The 22,455-nt window shown below is 37.0% G+C and overlaps 1 protein-coding gene across 5 annotated transcripts in view; it reads right to left on the reverse strand.

The window, feature by feature from the left end:
- Nbea (neurobeachin) overlaps positions 1 to 22,455 on the reverse strand; it is a 551,294-nt gene that overhangs the window by 300,052 nt on the left and 228,787 nt on the right. For all 5 annotated transcript variants that reach the window (XM_031373880.1, XM_031373884.1, XM_031373881.1 and 2 more), the window contains one exon: positions 17,815 to 17,942. In XM_031373880.1, the coding sequence (XP_031229740.1) occupies positions 17,815 to 17,942 (128 nt within the window). The remainder of the gene's footprint in view (positions 1 to 17,814; positions 17,943 to 22,455) is intronic.

Genomic DNA, 22,455 nt, shown 5'->3' on the forward strand with positions numbered 1-22,455 from the left:
CATAGATCTACCTGTCTGTCACTGTGCCAATACCATGCAGTTTTTATCACTATCAAGCATCTCATTTTAATAAGGTGTTTTGTTTTTTTTTAACAGCTATATAAAATAAAATGCCCCATTACTTACAAAGGGCATGCTTACATTTTTCATTCATGGGAATGCTCTGCCCCTTACAAGATTAATACTTTTGTCCATATTATCTGCTGTTTTAAAAATCTGTTTTTCATTTACTTTTAATAATATTAGTTTTAATAATAATTTTAATAATAAAATTTTTATTTTATGAGACTTGAACTTTTCAAAATTTTGTTCCATCATGGTTTAGCAGGTTACCTAAGCTCCCTCACCTTTTGAATGTAGTTACTTAGTTCTACAAATCCCTTTTAAACCTGCGTTTTGTAGTGCCCAGTAAGTTTTCATACACTGTAATCTCTATTTCATGTCCTCTCAATCAAACTTAAAATATTCTCTGTAATGTCCTTAGTTGATGCCCTGCTTGTCAGGAGCATGTTGATGAGTGAAGTGGCAACTTAAGGGTTCTTTGGAGAGTCAGCTGTACTGGATGTTGTTTTGCTGGGGCAAACATGTGAAGGAATGTTTTCCTGAAGTGGACACAAGTGAAAGGCTCACTGAAGCAGACACAAGAGAAAGGATGTTCTGTTAAAGGAAGCACATGATGAAAGATTCTTCACTAACAACATAGATATAATGATTCACCTTAAATTGTGTAGCTGAGAAGCATTTGTCAGGACTCCATAGAAAGAAATGCACCAAAATACTTCTGCTGGTGTGCTGCATTTTCTTGCCACTTCTGTGGACTTGGGTTGATTGGCAGAGTGATGTCAGCCGAGAGAGACTCACAAGCTGAGGTAGAACCCATGGAAAACACATGATGCTTGGAGGGAGTATAAAGAGGACTCATAGGACAGTGACAGAGGCTGAGCATGGCTTGCTTATAGAACTAGCTGTGCAATGCTTTTGTTGGTCTCACATCTTTCCTGATCTTCATTTCACTGAAAGACTTAGCCAAGAACGTTTCCTGGCCTTCCTGCTGGCCCTGGCTACTTCTGCTAGACTGTATTATCATCACTGCTGCTGCTAACCCAACTTCACTGAGCCGGACTACTAGTGTATCCATACAATGTGTGAGAATGGATCAAGCCACTGCTGCTGACTCCTGTGAACTAAATTACTGATTTCCTGACAATGCAGATAGGATTTACTCCAAAGAATCCTTTCTAAATAGGTCGGTCTATTTCCCCATATACTTTCTTTTCCACGATTTCTGGTGGGTGGTGGGCTAAAAGAAAGGTTATGGCATTAAAGAAAAATCATTAAAAATAAAGGTTTGAAAAAATTAAACTTAAGATGAGTTTCAGTGTTCATAAAATTCCTTTTAGTTTGTTTTTATACATTGCATGCCTAAGTGATCATCTTCTGAGCCTTTCCTGGCTTACTGTGATCTAGATTGGACTATTTTACCTGGTCTGTGGAGACCTACATATAGTCTGCACCTACTACATGAATAAGATTTTGCTTTACCCTCTGTCTCCTATGCATATGTGCATGTGCGTGTGCGTGTGAGTATGTGTGAAATGGCCATTTGGTGCAGTGAGGTGCATATATTCAATTGTCTTTCTATCAGAAAATGCATTTTTAATCTCAATATGTGTCAGTTAAAGTGGTGTGTCACTGTCCTCTGTTACTATTACCTTCCTATAGCATATCTTTTCTGCATGTGATATTATGTAGGGATCCTATTTTGCCTATTCTTCAGAAATCAATTAATATTTTTAAGACAGGGTTTCTCTGTATAGCCAGAGCTATCCAGGAATTCGCTCTGTAGACCAGGCTAGCCTCCAACTCAACCCACTGTCTACTGAATGCTGGGGTAAAGGCATGTGCTACTGCAACTGGTGGAGAATTCAATAGAATTTTTCGACTGGATTTTCTATTTTTACAAAAACCCCTGAGATTTTTGTGAGGATAGCAATGAATTGTGGGTTACTTTGGGTAGTACTGATGCTATAACAGCAGCAAACTTTTCAATCCTTTTAAGTTTTACTTAGACTGTAATTTCTTCCAAGAATGACTCTTGGTTTTCATTATATAAGTCTCATATTCTTATATTTGAAACATAACATGTATACTAACTTATGGTAAAGATAATGATAATGGTGTTATCAGTATCAGGGCACAGAATAATTTTTTTCTCACCCAAGGAATTTCACACAATGAGGGCTTTTCCTCATTGACAGTACCTAGAAACCACTCATCTGTTTTCTATCACTGAGTTTTTTGTTGTTGCTTTATTAGTTTTTGATTTTGTGAGATATAAAATATGTAAATAAATAGAATTCTTTTTGTGATTAAGTTTCTTCAAATTCATCTAAATAGGGTTAAAGGACATTCTCATTTTTCTAGCTATTATCACAATCACAATTGCTATGAACATGCACTTGCATGGCTTTGTATTGTTCCCTTGGGAAAATAACTAAGAATGAGATTACTGGATTATACACCAAGAGTTTAACAAAGAAAACCACCTTAATCGTTTTCTTCTGGGATTATTTTGCATCCTCTAAACTATAGTGAGAGCCTTAGATGGCTGTTGGGAGCATCTTACTTTTTCTTGCTATGATCCATGTCTTGACAGCTTCCATATATTTGTATTGGTGGCTGACTGTTATATGCACCTAATGTTGCTGATCTTTACAGGTCCCTTTGGGCCTTGGATATCATCAGCTATGCATTGTATCTAAGGCAGTTTTAAGTGGATTGATGCCTGCCCTTCATCAGCCAGTTATTTTGAAACTTCCTGTTTAACATGTTCTGTGGTGTGTTACTTAGTTATCATCCAGCTAGTGGTTGATTTTCATAAATCCTAGGATTTGTAGCTTTAAAGACATTGGGCTATTATTGTTTCTCCCCTTTTCCCTCCAATGCCTGGGACAGACAAACATAGCATAAAATACAGAATATTCTTTCTTTTTTGGGACAGTCAGTCAGGCAAGCTTGGAACTTACTGTGTAGCTGAAAATGAAATTCATTTCCTTCATTTATGTTTTTCTACCACCTCATGCCTGGTGTTCTTTCTCATGCAATGCAGGCTCATGTCCACTAGACTGATTCAGCTCATTCATTTCTATGTGTTGCTCTCTAAACTTCTTTTCCTTCTGTTTCATCTGGGAAAGTCTATCTATTATCTTTAAGAGCACTCATCTGTTCTTATTTACAGTAAAAGGCTGCCACACATCGTATTAATTGACATTTCAGATTTTCTTTTCAAACTCGTAGCTTTTTCTCTATCCCTTTATGGCATGTTGTCTCTTTCTTTCTACTGTCTCATGATTAGTCTCCCTTTTCTATTAAAGAGCTCTTTCTGTTTTTTCTAACAAAACCCTGAATAGAATAAGCTAAGTTTCACTTCTTCTTCATCTCATCTAACAATTTCATCTGGATAAAGGCATTGTGGATACCACACTGGCAAATGCTTGTATTTTGCTATATTCTTAATATGTGTTGGGCTGTTGTGTTTTAATAATTAAATTGTACACGATACAATTTAATCCTGTGGAGTCCATTAATGAAAGCTGGTTCTGTTTGCTCTGGAGTGCCTATGGATTAGAATGGATGTAGAGTAAGCTTGGCTTTAGAAGGCATTCAGCTGAATGTTACCTAGCTTTGTGAATACTGCATTAACTGCTTCAATGTTTCAAGTTAGTTGAAAGGGTAGCTCCCATGTCTACAAAACTTGCTACAGCTTCCTCAAATTCTAATTACTTTCTCAACTCAGCAAGGTTACTACGAATAACCAGAGAACATCTTTACTGTACCCCATGCAGAATATACCTCCAGAAAAGGCATGACAGAAACCACAGAGTACATTCAATTCTTGCTATGTAGACCAAGGGCTGACAGGTATCTAAGACCTGCTGTTCAATGCATAAAACGAGCAGAGTCACAGAATGTGTCAAGTACTCTAGTAGTACTAAGAGGAAAGCAAGTTCACACCCTGTTATTCTGTCATGAGAAAAAGGAAACCCAGTGCAAGTCACTGAGGATTTTTCTTAAAAGCAACCACATTTAATGGTATACCTCTGCTATTCCAGCATTCAATAATCTGAGACTGAAAGATAGCTGAGCTTCAAAATCTAAAACATCAAATCTTGACAGAAAAGCTCATGATGATAATGTCTCTGAATAACTATTCTAGTCAACATTGATTCTTATTACTACAACGGTGTAGATTTTAAATCAGTACACGGCTTCAATAACCAAATTTCCCACTTTATTTTTTAGTATTCTGAGTCCCTTGAGAGTGCATATAAATTTTATAATAGACTATGTTTCCATTTTTACAAAAGTTGTCATTGTGAATTTTTCACAAGAATTGTAGTACTGACATCCTAATTTTAATTCTACAAATCCATGAGTATATAGAGTGTCTTTACTTTCAGTAAAGTTTTGAAATCGGCATAACATAAAACTTACCATATTAGTTAAATTTTGGCCTAAACAATCCACTCTTCTAAATGTTAATTCTGACTGTAACAGTTTTTGTTTCTTTGGCAGACTATTCAGTGTCAACGCATAACAAGACTGATGATATATGGAGGGTGTTAGTTTTGTGTCCTGAAACTTGATTAATCATTCATTACTGCTAAGTGGTATTCTACTCAGGGGTCCTATGAAAACACAGATAGGTTTTTCTTCTTCCTGTCCAATGTAAATATTTATCTTGTAAATCTTTATCTTGCACACATACCTAGATGAACCCTTTGTACTATTCCAAATGGAAGTTAGACCACTCTAATGCACTAGAATGCACAGAAAAATCATTCAGCACTGCACCATTCCTTAGGAATGTGGCTCTGGGAATTTTGTGAGACCTCAATTATGTTGAAATAGTTTCCCTTGTTATCTTTCTTCTGAGTATTTCTTATAATGAACGTTTCAAAAAAAATCAAAGACTTTTCTGTATCAATTGAGAAAGGTATATAGGTCTGAAATGATCAATTTTTGCACACAGAATAGAACCCTCCCTCTTGATCTTTATTGCTTAATTTAGGAACTATTTTTCATGGTTGAAGGGCAAACATTTACATCATCTAAAGTTGTGTTTCTCAGACTTCCTGCTTGTCTCTTTATGTACTTAATGAGGAGAGGATCTAATTACCCTTCTGTTTCCTTAGAGCCTTCTACTGCATTATCTGTCACTGTCACATAATGTGATCACATGCTGGTGGGGAGCTACTACAATATTTACTGTCATGTAGAACTCTGTGTATTAATTCCAACATGAGTTTCGGTTTTATAACTATCTTGGTTATTTTTAATTCCTTGTTCGACTACAAAATTTAAAATATGGCTTGTTAAATAAATTCTACGACAATAATTTTAGATGATTAAATGAAATCTTCATAAACTTCCTGAAATAACTTCATGGAAAGTATCCCTTCCAGAAAGATTATTTAGTTCATCATTAACTAGGTTCTAAATGTTACTGCAAGTCAGTTTATCCCTTACACAACAGAGAACATTAAAAATACTTCATTGAGATATAAGGGTATATAGTTCAATGGTAGAATAGGTATTTGGCATATTCCTGGGCTCAAACACTTCATAGCACCAGAAAGATAATTTCCTTTTGCTTTGTTTTATTTATTCATTTTTGAATTGTTTTGTTCTAGAGCCTTCAGGTGGGTGTGCTGTTAAGCTGCTAGTGTATGCTCTCTCTAGTTTCTTCTTGGAGGCACTCAGAGTTATGAGTTTTCCTCTTAGCACTGCTTTCATTGTGTCCCATAAGTTTGGATATGTTGTGCATTCATTTTCATTAAATTCTAAAGTCTTTAATTTCTTTACTTCTTCCTTAACCAACTTATTATTGAGTAGGGTGTTGTTCAGCTTCCCTATCTATGTGGGCTTTCTGTTGTTTTTGTTGTAATTGAAGACCAACCTTAGTCTGTGGTGATTTGATAGGATGCATGGGATTATTTCAGTCTTCTTCTATCAGTTGAGGACAGTTTTGTGACCAATTACACAGTCATTTTTGGAGAATGTACCATGAAGTGCTAAGAAGAAGGTTTGTTCTTTTAGGATGAAATCTTCTATATATGTCTGTTAAAACCATTTGGTGATCACTTCTGTTAGTTTCATTGTGTCTCTGTTTAGTTTCTGTTTCCATGATCTGTCCATTAATGAGAGTGGGGTGTTGAAGTCTCCCACTGTTATTGTGTACGATGCAATGTGTGCTTTGAGTTTCAATTAAGTTTCTTTTATGAATGTGAGTGCCCTTGCATTTGAAGCATAGGTGTTCAGAATTGGGAATTCTTCTTGGTGTATTTTTCCTTTGATGAGTATGAAGTGTCCTTTCTTACCTTTTTTGATATCTTTGGTTGAAAGTCTATTTTATTCAATATTAGAATAGCAACTCTAGCTTGTTTCTTGGGACCATTTGCTTAGAAAATTGTTTTCTAGCCTTTTATTCTGAGATAGTATCGGTCTTTGACACTGAGATGCATTTCCTATATGCAACAAAATGCTGGATCCTGTTTATGTATCCAGACTGTTAGTCTATGTCTTTTTCTTGGGGAATTAAGTCGACTGATGTTGAGATATTAAGAAATATTGATTGTTGCTTCTTGTTATTTTTGTTGTTAGAGGTGGGATTATGTTTTTGTGGCTATCTTCTTTTAGTTTTGTTGAAAGATTACTTTCTTGCTTCTTCTAGAGTGTAGTTTTGCTCCTTGTGTTGATGTTTTCCATCTATTATCCTTTGTTGGGCTGGATTTGTGGAAAGATATTGTATAAATTTGTTTCCGTCATGGAATATCTTGTTTTCTTTGCTTATGGTAATTGAGAATTTTGTTGGGTATAGTAGCCTAGGTTGGCATTTGTATTCTTCTAAGGTCTGTATGACATCTGCCCAGGATCTTCTAGTTTTCAGAGTCTCTGGTGAGAAGTCTAGTGTAAATTCTGATAGGTTTGCCTTTATATGTTACTTGACTTTTTCCATTACTACTTTTAATATCCTTTATTTGTTTTGTGCATTTGGTGTTTTGATTATTATGTGAAAGGAGGAATTACTTTTCTGGTCTAGTGTATTTGGAGTTCTATAGGCTTCTTGTATATTCGTTGGCATTTCTTTCTTTAGGCTAGGGAAGTTTTCTTCTATAATTTTGTTGAAGATATTTACTGGCCCTTTAAGTTGGGAATCTTCACTGTCTTCTATACCTATTATCCTTAGGTTTGGTCTTCTCATTGTGTGCTAGATTTCATGGATGTTTTGGGTTAGGAGCTTTTACATTTTGCATTTTGATTGTTGTGTCAATGTTTTCTATGTTATCTTCAACACCTGAGATTCTCTCTTCTATCTCTTGTACTCTGTTGGTGATGCTTGCATCTATGACTCCTGATTTCTTTCCTAGGTTTTCTAACTCTAGGGTTGTCTCCCTTTGTGATTTATTTATTGGTACTATTTCCATTTTTAAATCCTAGATGGTTTTGTTCAATTCCTTGAACAGTTTCCTGTAATTCTTTAAGGGATTTTTGTGTTTCTTCTTCAAGGGCTTCTACCTGTTTACCTGTGTTCTCCTGTATTTCACTGAGTTATTTATGTCATTTAAGAATAAAGCCCTCTACACTGGGGCATCTATCAAGCCCCAGTGGGAGGTGGGAGTGGGTGGGTGGGTGGGTGGGTTGAAGAACACCCTCATAGAAGCAGGGGTAGAGAGGATGTGATAGGGTCTTTCTGGGAGGAAGGGAAACCGGGAAAGGGGATAGCATTTGAAATGTAAATAAAGAAATTATCCAATTAAAAAAAAACCAAAGTCCTCTATCATCATCATGAGGTGTGACCTTAAATCAGAGTCTTGCTTCTCTGGTGTGTTGGGGTATCCAGGGCTCACTGTGGTGAGAGAACTGGGTTCTGATGATGCCAAGTTTCTGCTGCTTATGTTCTTGCCCTTGCCTCTTGCCATCTGGTTATTTCTGGTGTTAGCTGGTCTTGCTGTCTCTGATTGTGGCTTGTCCCTCCTGTGTCTGTACTCCTGGGAGACCAGTTTTCTCTGGGATAAATTTGAGTATGGAGAGCTGTGGTACAGGGTCAGCTCCAAGGTTCAGATGGAAACATGAAAGATCCTGTTCCCGGGTGTTCCTTGGTTCCTGTGACCTGATAACTCCAGGCTGGTCCCTCTTGGGCCAGGAATTAGAGCAGAAGAGATGGTGTTACCTGTGCTCACAAGTGTGACAGCACTCCTGAGAGACCAGCTCTCCTGGCAGTATTTGGGTATGGAGTGCTGTGACACAGGATAAGCTCTGGGTGGAGACAGTAACCAGAAGAATCCTAACCCAGGGTGCTCCTTGGTTCCTGTGTCCTGAGGTCTTCATGTGGATCCCTGAGAGCAGAAGTGGTGGTCTTACCTTTGCTCACTGGTGTGCCTGAACTCCTGGGAGACCAGCTCTCTCCCACCATTATTTGGGTATGGAGTGCTGTGGGACAGGATCAGCTCTGAGAAAGATATTTTCTAATTGTTAAATTTAACACAACTTTATCAAAAATAGGTTAAATTGCACATACAAAGCAAATTATTTTGTAATCATTACTTAGCTAAAGAAACTGTCTTTTTCAAGTATCCTAAATGTCCTCATGTGTGTTGTCTTAATTAAAACCCTTTGCATCTTTATACTAAACTATTATCCTTTTATGATAATCATTTTCCTTCTCTTTATAGCTTTACAACCTAAATTATATAGTTACATGTATGAATAACTTAGTTTTACTAGCTATTTTTGACATCTTTTAAATCTCAAACTATGACTCCATTTTCCTCCACATATCATTTGATAAAACTTAGGCATTTGGACCACAGAAATTCTGATGGCTAAACTCCCATGGTATAATCCAACACCTTGTTTATGTAGGCATTCACATATTTATTCACTTGGTGTTGGTTTGAAATAGTTTTTGCCCATTTGTCAACTTGTTTCTTCATCTTTGTGAAGTTGACAGCCTTGTTTAGATCTATTAAACTCTTTTGAGAATATCAAATACTATCCCAATGTCTTGTCACTGTATCATTTACAAGATGATATATTTCATAAAGAAAAAGATAACCCTGTGTGATGCAATCTCTTGTTACAAAGGATGGAGACAGAGTATGTTTCTTTTTGCCAGTTTTCAGATTAAAGACTTAGTTGTACTCTCTACACAAAGGCTCTCTTTATTTGAGCCTTTGGATTAAGATTTCTCAAATCAGTGTTTTCTGAATACTTCTGTAAATTCTTCAGGGAGAAAGATGGAAAGACTATTTCCAAATGTCTTGCATGTTAACTACTTGTAGCTGTTTCAGACAAAGCTAGTTTATCTTTTATTCTTTCCTGGACGAAAAATGATGTTAAAAAATATGATAATCGGATTCTTGTTCACTTGTCAATTACTCTATATCTTATGCATATCAAAAGTATTTTTCTTTTAATTTCATAAATTGTCTAAAATATGTATCAATACTGTTTATCTTGGGTTAATTTACATAGGGCTTCAATATGCCCTTGAAGATATATTTTCTAATCTCATCATTAAAAGATCCCACAACAATTTGAATTTTTGATTCTAATTTTGTTTTCCTTATTGGAAAGTATATATTTTTAGTAATTTAATTATTCTAAATGTGTCCTGCTTATTTTCATCATTTCTTGTCTTTCTCACACATTGGTCTTTGTATTACTCCTTTTATTTGCATTTAAGGCCTTATTTATGGATTTTATTGTTTCTTGTAAGTCATGTCAAAAATTATTTTTCTCTTATAATTACTTTCTAATTTCTTACTCTAAAATACAATTGCTTAATTCTCATTTAAATAACTATTTTACTTCCTTCAACCTTTTATAAATTCTTTTAGCTCATTTAAACATGATTCTGATATGGTAATCTTTCATCCTAGTCTCATCATTTTTACTATAATACATAAAATTAATATCCCTTATATTTATGTAATATGTGCTTTCTTAAAATGCAGGTCATTTTTTAATATAACGATTTACCTATATCTGCAGCTTTTAAGATGTTGCCTTGAATTTGTATTCTTACTGCAGGATATGGCTCTTCTAGGTCTTCCAAATGGTGTCACTATCCTTTGGCAGTACGGGAAGTGATGCCATCTTTAGTATTTGCTATCTAGGGAAAGGGTGTTAGGATACTGGGGTCAGCCTTTAGTAGGCTATGGTACCACTGCCTACATATCTTTACCTTAGCTTTCTCTTCTTTCTATGAGGTATGTAACTCACAAATGGAATGGGGCCAAATGACTATAGAATAAAATATTTAAAACCATCATCAAGGAAACAAAGCAGTAACAATGAAAAGAAACCAAATCAAACAAAATTAAAATGAAAGCAAAATATGTTCTTTGTTTTTACAAATTTGATAATTTCCTAATTGGCTGTTTGTCTTTAACAGCTTTATTTGGTTTTTTCTCTTTATTTCTTTTGCCCTTCTGCTGCTCAGTGTAGATTCTATCCACAGATGTTGCTCCTCAGTGTGCACCCCTATTCTGCCAGAGGTCAGTGGTTAATTTCTCACAAGGTCTGGATACTTCTATCCACTTTGATGTGACCATAGTAGCCTTGAAATCAGCTCTTATACTGCAGTGATCTCTTCTTTTAACTCATATTTTCAAGTTCACCTTCAGGGTTTTCCACTGAGCATCTGCAGACTCTTCCTTTCTTTCTTAAAGGCTTCATTTGCTTCCTCTGGTCTGCTCCATATTCTGCAGCTGACTGGAGGACTTGCAGACCCAGACATGGCTCAAATGAGAATATTGTCAGCTAGTCCATTTGCTACCTTATAGCTATTACTTTATCTTCTACACATCTTTTTAAATTAATAATATTAATAACATAATATGTTCCCAGTTGCAACACAGTTGAATTCATTATTTCCATTATGATAAGTTAAAATGCTAATTTAAAAGAAAAAACAGTTTAGCCCTAGGGAGATGGTTCAATGGTTAAAGTATTTGCCTTTGAAAACCCAGGGAACAGAGTTCTGATCCCCAGAACCCACAAAATGATGAGTGGGCATGTCAGCTTGACCTGAGGAGACAGAGACAGAAGGTTACTCAGAGAAAATTGGCTAGGTAGACCAGACAGATGTTGACTATGAGTCAGACTGAAAGGCCTGCCACCTCAGTGAGTAAGGTGGTAGAGCAACAATGGATGAGTCCCAGCATCCGCTTCTCTAGTCCTCCCCGTGCATGCCCTCACACGTGCATATCACACCCAAGGGGAAAGAGAAAGAAATCACATTTTAACACATAGTTTTTCTATAAAATAAAAATACAAATAGATACCATGTTTTCATACTGTGGCCACAGTGCAGTGGATCCCACATACCTTTGAAACAAGGCTCATTCGTCTAACAGTCCATGGACACCTTCCTTTGGAGGAGGTGCTAACTTCACAGCATATCGTCAAAGTTTTAAGAATAGTACTGGGAACAATAAAGGACTTAAGCACTGAATTGTAATAAACAATTATTGATGTCACTCAAATTAGACTTTCTACATTACTGTATTTCTTTCCAAATGTTTCCATTTATGTGAGCTCTCTACAAATGTAAGCTTTGTATATCCTTCAATTGTAGTTATCCTACCCCTGTCCAGAATTAAGTTCATTTTAGTGGAAACAAAAAACTAAGCCAAAAAGAAGAAAAGCATCTGAGCCATTCAGATTCTCTGTTATGCCTTCAGACAAATAATGAAAGACATTTCCATTAAAAGAAAACAAAGTTGGGGCTGTGGGGGCCCATTTTGATGCCTATGCCACAGATGCTAGTTTGGTGAGAAGACAGAGAGATGGAGAAGCCATAGACTATGAAGTTGTTTTGAGTCAAATGGGTGGTGGTCTTCATTACTGACTTTCCTGTTGTATTTCTAGGCTACCTAAAGTCAAATTACATTTCCTACTGTCCTAGGAAACTAAAGAGAGTTTCATCTAAATCCTCATAGCAATTATGTTACCCTGAAAACTTCTTTCTAAGTTCTCAAGAGAATATAAATAATGCTAACAGTTATGAAGAGTGGTTTCTCAGAGTTATTTTGCACCACAGTGTACACACACACACACACACACATACACACACACACACTTTAAACTTCTCCCCCCTCTCCTCTCCTCTCCTCTCCTCTCTCCTTTGCTCTCCTGTTCCCTCCCCTCCCCTCCTCTCTTCTCTCTTCCTTCTTCTCGATCTCTCCATGCTCTCTGTTTCTCTCCCTTCCCAACCTTTGGGTGATTATCCTGGTTCTGTATCATTTATAACATGGTATTATTTATAACAAAATAACAATGTATTCATGGTGTGGGTGTGCATATACATGCATACTGGCATCTGTAAAAAGCACACACACACATACACACACACACACACACACACACACACACACACACACGTCTGAGGTTAGAGAGTCTTCCTGGGTTATTCTCCATTTATTCATTGGAAACATTTTACTTCTTTAAAGTAACCGCCACTGTTAAGCTAGCAATCAACAATGATGTGGATATAATTACAATTAAAATCATATGGTAACTTAAGTTTTCATTTTAAAACTGGATACTCCAAGGTCATGGACTTGTAGCTGTTCAGGTTCACGTGAGTTTAATAATGACTGAATTTTCTAAGTGGCCCTCAGTATAGCATAGGCTACGGGAAGAGACAAGGTTGAGAGTGTTTTCAGAGTGAAGCAATATAAAGGATTAAAAGTGTCCACAAGGAGTACACCACAAGCTGTCACTGGACCTGTAACTACTCTCTAGACTTGTGGGAGCTAAGGGCAGATAATAGAGGATAAACCGTAAGTGATACAGTCTCTCAACTGAGCCCCAAGCTCACCCACATGGCTAGTTTAGCTAGCTAGTTTGCTACTGGGATTCCCTGCCTCTACTTCCTAGAACTATACTCACAAGCAGGATACCACACCCACCTGGCATTTATACAGGGCCTGGGGATGCACATTCTATTCCTCATGCTTGTGTGGACACAATGATCCATTTCCCTAGCTCCTTGGATATTTGAGAATCTGGTTTCCATTGCTGTGGCGAGCCAAACAGATCTAAAAATTTGGTCCCTCGATTTTTTTTATCTTTGCTGTGGATTTTGAATTTAGATCCATACCTATGCTAAGTGGCTTTTACCCAGTCATTCCTAAAGACTTTGAACATTTTTAAAGGAATCCACATAGGCTTTGAATAGCTACAGTCTTGTCCACGAAAGGCAAAATACAAACAACATCAGTGCTTGCTCTGGAGTCGCACAATAAGAGTAATAAAGCCTGTGAATAACAGCGATAGATATGGAAATGAATCTTGTTTTAGCTTGCACTTAAAGAACAAACACAGCTGAAAGTATCCATGATCAGCTGTTGTAGAGAAAAGCTGAAAGAAAACTAAACACAAAACGTCCAACTGAATACAACTCAAATATATTTTATTATGTGGACAATTTTCTTCTCTTAAAACATAAAATTAGCTCCAGATACAAAAATCCAGGTTTGCTTCTGTAAGACATACATGTACGGTGAAGTCAAAAGTCACAGGATTTATTCATGGTAAGCAATGTTTCAAACAGAAATAATCAATGGCTAAGCAGATGATGAGTTGACTGTGTATTTTCCCTGGCTTTGTCACAGCCGTCTGACAGTTTTCTTTCTTAAGATGGAGGAATGTCATACTAAGATGGAGGGCAATGAAGGGATGAGGGTGTGAGTGAGAGTGAGGCAGCTGGACATGAACTCAGTGCTACAGTACTCACCAGGCACACCTTGGATCCTGGGTTTGATCCCCCAAATGAAAAACAAGTGAGAACAGGAGCCAACATGCACTCTATCTGGTAGAGCAGAGAGCAGTCAAGGAGGAAGTAGAAAACTGACGAATATGGAGAGCAGCAGATCAACAGCAGGAATTCTTACAAAGAACACAAAATTTTACCTAGCTCCTTTTATTTTCCAATTTCACCTCTAACAAAACCATCAATCATACAGTGTTCTTTCTAGTAGGGGAAAATATTGAATATTAATTATGTAATAATATTTATGTGAGACAACAGCAACACAAGTTTTAAGATACGTTTCATTCTTGAATGACAATATTTCTATTAATAGAAATATAAAGTCCCACACAGCACTGAAGAGAGTGACTTAATGTTGCTTATAGACTACCATGGGGTCAAAGGATGAGTATAATTTTGAGGAGATGCCAGGAAAGGAAGAGGACTCTATGTGAAATGAAGAGGACTTTATCTCAAAGGAAGAGAGGTCTATTTATATAAAAGGAAGAGAACCCTATGCAAAAGGAAAACAAGTCTACATACAGTAAAGAAAATAAAAACAAAGAGACAGGATGCATGATTTGCTTACATGCTTACCTGCTGCCAAAATCAAAAGAAAGAAGACTAGATAAATCTGGAAATTAACAACAAATTCTGGTAGATATGAACGTCATTCTGTCACAGAAGACTAATTCCTAGATACATGGATTGAATAGGTCATTTGCAGGATTGTGGATTAAGATTATCAGAACTTCATTTTCCTGATTAATGACATTTAAAAAGCAAAATCTACAACTTAAAGATCTACCACTTCCTATCATTCTATTGGAAAGAAATGTCATTTTCATATTAGCAAAGGACTTGATTATTATATGAAATTTTAAGAACTGTACATTTGTAATTTTGACAAGAGAAAAATTATAGGGTGAAATTATATTGTCTGAAGAAAAAAATTCAAAAGTAGATTTCTAACCCATGGCAGTATTTCAGCTCTAGAATACTCACTTGTTCATCCACAATACATCATGACATGAACATAGGCCACAGAGACTCACAGTCTTCCAATTTAGTCAAGAATATTTGAGGGGTACTTAAGAGTGCACCAAGCCATTTCTCTTGTCTTTCATCTACTGATGAAAGGGTGTATTTTTTTTTTTTATTATGGGGGCCAGGCATCTGGAAATTCTGGAAAGGCGGCTGCACAAGAGGGTAATTTTATACAAATTACAGTAGTTAAAATATTAACTGAGAATATTTTAGATTGTTTTTATATATTCAGTAATGTGAGCTTTAAAAAAAAGATACATTTAAATTATGATCATAGAAGGGAAAAGATCCCAGAAACCATACCAGGGGTCAGAGCTTAAGTTCTTAGAAGATAAACTGGGTAAAATATTAGGCAGTTAGGCAGCTGAACAAATCCGTATATGTTTAGGAAGAAGTGTAAGTCCTCACATATGTGCTTATTGTGTAATTTTTAGTCTGATGCTCTTCTTTCAGCTGATCAAACTTATCTCCTATTTTGATAATTAGCAACAGTCCTCTTACAGACCTCCGACACAACAGTTATTTCTGAAGATACACTTCCTGGCATGGCCAGTAGCTATCTTTAGGAAGTTCAGTGCATCAATACACCCACAAACCTATTTATCTACAATGCATCTTGTCTGCAAGATATTCAAGGCCTCCAGGAATCGAAGCTGGTGGGAGTAGCCAACCAATATCTTTTTTGAATTAAGGTCCACTCTACAAGATGGGACCTCATACATGAGCCTTATAATTTTTAATATTCTAGTTTTACTGATATTGGCTCCTTGATACCTCACATCAACTTTGTGGTTATGCCCATTACATAGCATTATTATGTCACTAACTTTACTCCCTTTACTTTATCTTCAATCAACATTTCTTTAATTTCTGTAAACTTTAGAAGAAGGTACATATAAGAGGAGGATATTCTCAATGTTTACAGGATTTGAGGAAAGATTTATATTCATCTTCAGTTAATATTTATTGAAATTTTAAGGTAAAATTATCATGTTACAAAAATATGAAAGTCTAAATTACCAGCTTTCTTGCTTCTCAGGAGAACATACTCCAATGAAATCAAAAGAATTAAGGAAATAAAAAGACCCCACCACCAAGCAGCAGCCCCCTTAAAATCTGTATTTTAGCTAGCGTAACATTCACACCACCTCTTCATAGGGTTTCTACAGCTTGATACAGTATTTGCAGTATTGTTTGAAGAACTAGGTTTCAAATTAGTATTTTCAGAAAGTATCACTTCTTACCGAATTTCTGTAAATCAAGTATAAGAGAAACAACTTAAAGAATAATTAGAATTTTTTTCAAATGTTTACACATTAATAGTGATACTAGTAATAAAACAATTGAGTAATTTTATAAGAAATCTAAGGAAAAAGGGTACTAAAGTTTTGAAAGTGAGTTTGGAGTATCTGGGGTATCTAATTAGCAATATCTAATATCTAATGGGTTATCTGGCTCAAATTCTGTCTGGAAGTCATAGGATAGTACTGAGCTGGCACGGAAGTGAACAGAAGCAAGGAACTTCAAAATTCTGTGAAGATTAGAAAAGGCTCCAAGAGAAGGCAGGACTTAGCCTAGTAACACACCTGCTTTTGATCCCAGCAGAAAGCTAAGTGGCTATCCAGCCACCTGGCCTTACTGTACTCCACTGTGTATATGCTCTAAATTATAGGTTTTGTCTACTAGACTGTTAGCTCCCTTAGGGATACATCTGGTCCTTCCATCACAGTACTCAGGACAGGTGTATCAGTGCATCCATGAGACACATATCAAACAGTGCATTTAGAGCAAGCATAATCTGTGGGCACGGTGAGGTTTTCAAGTCTGTAAGGGCAAGAATTTCATTAAGGCGCAGCTTATAGTTAGACGTGCACTTGTGATCCCTGCGACAATTCCAACTTCAATTTGTGTGTGGAAGTAATGACAGCAACAGTGACATTCCCGCTTTTCCCAGAACTGTGACAGCTTGCTAATCAATCATTCAAGGTAATACAAAGATTTTTGACCTCTCTCTGGGTACTTTCTATTCCATGCCCCCCAGTCAAGAGACACGGACATTTTCCTGTTCTCCTAAGCTATCACTTTGTTTGGAAATTATGCATTATGCAGTTTCATTCTCATCCAAATAATCCATTTTATAGTAACTCAGCCACTCCCAAAGGCCATAGAGTAAATAATACAAATAAGACATTGAGTATCACCATTTTGTCTCAAAGAAACACTGCAGAAACAGAGAACAATATCAGAACAAGCAGGAAAATGCCCTTGTTGCTGGAAGTGGAAGTCACAAGTACTAAGTCCAAGGGCCACTAAAAGGGTGGGAAAGAACCTCTTTAACTTGCAGGGCCGTCTTGATGCTCTTTCTGAAGCTCATAAACAGCCATGAACTGAAACTATGAAATGAAGTGAAGCTTCATTTAGCTGTAGTTTTCAAAGCTCCTCTCCTACTACAGGGGTACAAGTTAAACCGCCAGCATTCATTACCTAAGCCACTGTTGAGTAGGAGATGACAGCTTCACAAGTGCCCACTCAGTATTTCTCCACATTTTTACTGACCTCCTGGTTACAGTTTCTTACATTAAAAGCATTATGTGGATAAGAAAAGTCATCTGAAAAACTACTGTCTCTCTGAACAGCAGGGAATGTTAATAAATAAATGCTGTCCCAGTGAAAGTGTACAGTGTTGGTAATAAGACGAGCCACTGCTGCCCATTCTAAGACCATTCAAAGTCCCTCATTTGGATCTCTGTTATTGATATCGACTTTGCAAAATGGCATTTTAAAATGAATGAAGAGAAGAAAACACACCCAAAGTCTCATGAGAATCTGCAGCTATTGTATCTTTAACTTCTTTGGCAATATATATCTTTTAAAATGCACAGGATATGCCAGGATTAATAGGTACATTGCATGAAAGTAAAATATGTAGAATAGAGAGATCATACCTTCTATCAATAGCTCTTGTCCATGACTGCCCAGAAGTGTACGAGATAGGAATGGGGCAAAGTCTACAAAAATTTCACGAAGAAGAGGAGCAACTTTTTCTAAAGCTCTTTCAAGTTTTGCAGTGATGCTGTTGAAATTAAGACATAAAGACTAGTAAATATAATTCAATATAAATGCCAAATAAACTTTAGTTCTAAATTAAAATATTTATAAGTCACACTCAAAGTTCAGTCCTAGCCCATGGAAAACAGGAAGTTTCATATGGAAGAGACACAGTTTTGCACAGAAAGGTGTCTACTCTGTGGACTGTAAACTGAATGAGAACAACTATACTTTGAAAAAGGGGCCGAAGATACTGTCACAGATCTAAGAATGTCAGGAGAAGTGAATTCTTCTATCTCTGTGCATCATCAATGGAAATACCTTTGAGGCCTACTGTGTGATCACTAGACCACTTACAAAGAACTTAAACTCCAATTCTCAAGAAACATTCCCTGTAAGTTGGACAACAAAGGAAATTACTGGAAGTCAGGTGATTTGCATTAGAGTAACATTTTTCATCTCCTCAGTCCATTTACTTTCTCAATCTCTGAAATAGTATTTATATTGCTCAGTATTATAGGTTAAGTAGCTGCTTTGCAGGTACATGTTATAAGGAAAAGAAAATAATGGAAGAGGAAAGTGTTTTTACATTAGGCAGGTAAATATTTTGACTACAGATCTATTTCCCATAGAAGTAAGTGGTAAGAAAGACCGTGCAACCAGGAATCCTGCCTGAGCCACAGACTAAGCCACATGATGTTATGCACATCAGCTCTGCTTTTCTGAAGAATGATAATCCAAGTATCTACCCACTGAGGATTAATCAGCTAAGCCACAAACTCTGAGCAGAAAAGCACACACCACATAGTGAGAGGCACGTAATGTTAGTTTTGTAGGTGTTATTTTGCATAAAGCCCGCTCATATGTATTCTGGTGAAATCTGGCTCTGATACATTAAACAAAATAAAGTTCAATATAACCCTAGATGAATACATTGCCGCACAGATATAGAGTGAGGAGTTAACAGTGATGTGTCTATTTGAGACAGGCCCTCCAGCTACAGGAGAGGCCGAATCACCGCAGAGCCTATTGACAGACTGCTTAGTTACTCGTTTCTCAATGAGCATAGAATTATGAGTGTACAAGTAAGTCTCAGGTGATGGTGATGCTCATCAGGGACCCCTCTGACACTTTTAAAGAGAAAGTGATACTAAGGAAGGATTAACACAAAAGCTAAAGAGTTAAGAGTACCTCAAGCCTCTGAATTCTCACTACCACTGTAAATGTTCTTTGACATTTTATAACTGGTAATACAACCATTTTTTTTTTGCATCTCCTATTTCACCAAATCCTTTTCTTCTGAAGAGTCATTTCCTATAGCTTCCCACTAAGGTAATTCCATATACTATGGAAGCATACGTAGGAATCACAATTGTAGAAGTGAGACAACTCTACATAATATTTTCTAAAGCCAATACTGCAAAGAAGCACTAATATTGACCTGTACTTAAGAATAACAGGAATGAGCACACAGAAACGGGAAAATTCAAGACTGGAGGTACTATCTATCATCAAGCCATATTACTAGATTTTCTCATCACACATCACAAAACATTCTAAGTGAAAAACTCATAGAATGCCTTTCGACACTGAAGAAAATGATAGGTTACTCTTGATATTGATAGTTATCGTGTGTTTTCAAAGGAGGGCAAAATATGTGCTTAACCATGTGTCATTATTAAAATAAGAAGAACAGACATAGAATTCATCTTTAGAACTCCCTCATTGTTCAGCAAATAAAGACTGAAACCTCTCTGCATAAGAAGGCAGGTGCTGGGCCTGTACTGCTCATCTACTGTTTCTTTTACTTCTTGGAGAAAAGCACAGTATGACGAGTTCAGATTCCATGGTATACATAAGAAAACGATCTATTGACATGTAGCAAAGAAATGTCAACTTCTGGGAACTCCGTGGCTTTCAGTCCTGTAAACAGTTTCTCTCAAAGATAAAATAAATGGAATTTCTGGGCATAGAACAGAAGGTGGCAATTTCTACATCAGACTGAGCTATAGCATAAGACCACAAACAAACAAACAACTAAACACCATCTACCAAACAGAAAAACAAAATAAAACAAAGCAAAGAATACCTTTGAGCACAAAACAGCATCCTTTTTTTACTTTATGGGATCATAGTAATTTTTCAGTTTGCTGAAGAGGTTACTTCATTTACAAGAAACATTCATTTGGTGCACAGAATATACAAGGACAGTGACTAGATAATTGGCCCCACAGTCTTTCATGTACCCTTTAGTACAGTTTTGGCCTGAATACAGAAATTGCCTGTGGATTAGAACCAAAACTGTTTGAACCTCTGATATCATTCTCCTTACTCCACTCTTAACTTGACCTACACTAATGATACACACATCATTTTGCAGTTATGTAATGATACACCAAGCTAGGTCAGTGCCACCTTTGAACTTGGCTATTTTTATGGATATTAAGCATAAACCCTTTAAGAAAGTGCACCACTTTTGTGATTGGGTTACCTCAGGATGATATCCTCCAGATCCACCCATTTCCCTAAGAATTTCATAAATTCATTGTTTTTAATAGATGAGTAGTATTTAATTGTGCAAATGTACCACATTTCTGTATCCATTCCTATGTTGCAGGACATCTGAGTTGTTTCCAGTTTCTGGCTATCATAAATAAGGCTGCTATGAATATAGCATGTGTCTTTATTTCATGTTGGAGCATCTTCTGGGTATATGCCCAGGAGTGGTATAGCTGGGTCCTCTGGTAGTGCTATACCCATTTTTCTGAGGAACTGCAAACTGATTTCCAGAGTGGTTGACCAGCTTGCCATCCCACCAGCAATGAAGGAGTTTTCCTCTTTCTCTACAACCTCTCCAGCATCTGCTGTCACCTGAGTTTTTATACTAGTCATTCTGACTGGTGTGAGGTGGAATCTCAGGGTTGTTTTGATTTCCATTTCCCTATTGACTAAGGATGTTGAACATTTCTTCAGGTGTTTCTCAGCCATTCAGTAAAGAACACACATGGTATGCACTCACCGATAAGTGCTTATTAGCCCAGAAGCTCAGAATACCCAAGATACAATCCACAAACCACAAGAAACTCAAGAAAAAGACTAAAGTGTAGATACTTTGATCCTTCTTAGAAGGGGGAACAAAATACCCATGGAAGGAGTTGCAGAGACGTGTGGAGCAGAGACTGAAGGAAGGACAATCCAGAGACTGCCCCACCTAGGGATCCTTCCCATATTAAATCGGCAAACCCAGACATTATTTCGAATGCCAGCAAGTGTTGGAATGACAGGAGCCTGATATAGCTGTCTCCTGAGAGGCTCTGACAGTACCCCACTAATAAAGAAGTAGAGGTTCACAACCATCCATTGGACTGAGCACAGGGTCCCCAATGAAGGAGCTAGAGAAAGGACCCAAGGAGCTGAAGGGTTTGCAGCCACCTTGGGACGAACAACAATATGAACTAACTAGTACCTTCAGAGCTCCCAGGGACTAAACCGCCAACCAAAGAGTACATATGGTGGGACTGATGGCTCCAGCAACATATGTATAGCAGAGAATGGCCTAGTAGGTCATCAATGGGAGGAGAGGCCCTTGGCCCTGTGAAGGATCTATGCCCTAGTGTAGGGGAATGTTAGGGCCAGTAAGCAGGAGAGGGTCAGGTGGTGAGCAGGGAGAGGTGGGAGGGAATAGGTTTTTTTTTTTCTCCCAGAGGGGAAACCAGAAAAGGGGAGAACATTTGAAATGTAAATAAAGAAAATATCTAATAAAAAAGTGCACCACTGATTTCCATGTAGAAAATAATACTGAGACCTGAAGTGATTTAATATTATTTCAACAAAATTACTAAAGAGAGGAAAATAAAACCCTAAAATGAGTTATGAGGTAATGATGTTTCAGATGATAGTTAATAGATATAATCTAATAGCAAAACTTCATGGCCTGAATTACAAGTACCTAATATTGTTTTTTTAACCCCAAATTAGATTCTTGCTTGCCTGCTTGCTTACTTTTTGGTTTGATTGTTAGTTTTGAGACACAGTCTCACAATGTACCTCTAGCTGTCCTGGAACTCTCTACATAGACCAGGCTAGCCTTTAACAAAGAGAGCTCTGCCTGCCTCTATCTCCCCAGTGCTGGGATCAAGGGTGTGTGGCACTGCACCCAGTTAGTATTTTATTTTTTATCTATTTGAAATGACCCAGTAAATTCTAAGAATGTTGTATAAATAAAACACAATTAGGCCACTAGGCTACAGGAGAAAACAGTATCTAAACACTGTGACTACAATACTTATTAACTGTTTCCAAACAAGGCTTGACCTCAGGCTCCATTCAAGGTCATGGTGGGAGAAGAAGTGCCAGCAGAGTAGGGAAGTTCGCCAACGGGTGAAAAGCGCACTTCCTTCATGCTGTGCTCCTAGAAAACGTGTGATTACAACTCATTTTGGACATTATATACATTATCAGTTTTATTCTAATAAACTCCATTATTATAATTGTGCTGCTTCATAAAATCATGTTGATTTACTACCAATGCCAAATTC

Source organism: Mastomys coucha, unplaced genomic scaffold (genome assembly GCF_008632895.1).
Source record: "Mastomys coucha isolate ucsf_1 unplaced genomic scaffold, UCSF_Mcou_1 pScaffold16, whole genome shotgun sequence".
In the NCBI taxonomy this organism is placed as follows: domain Eukaryota; kingdom Metazoa; phylum Chordata; class Mammalia; order Rodentia; family Muridae; genus Mastomys; species Mastomys coucha.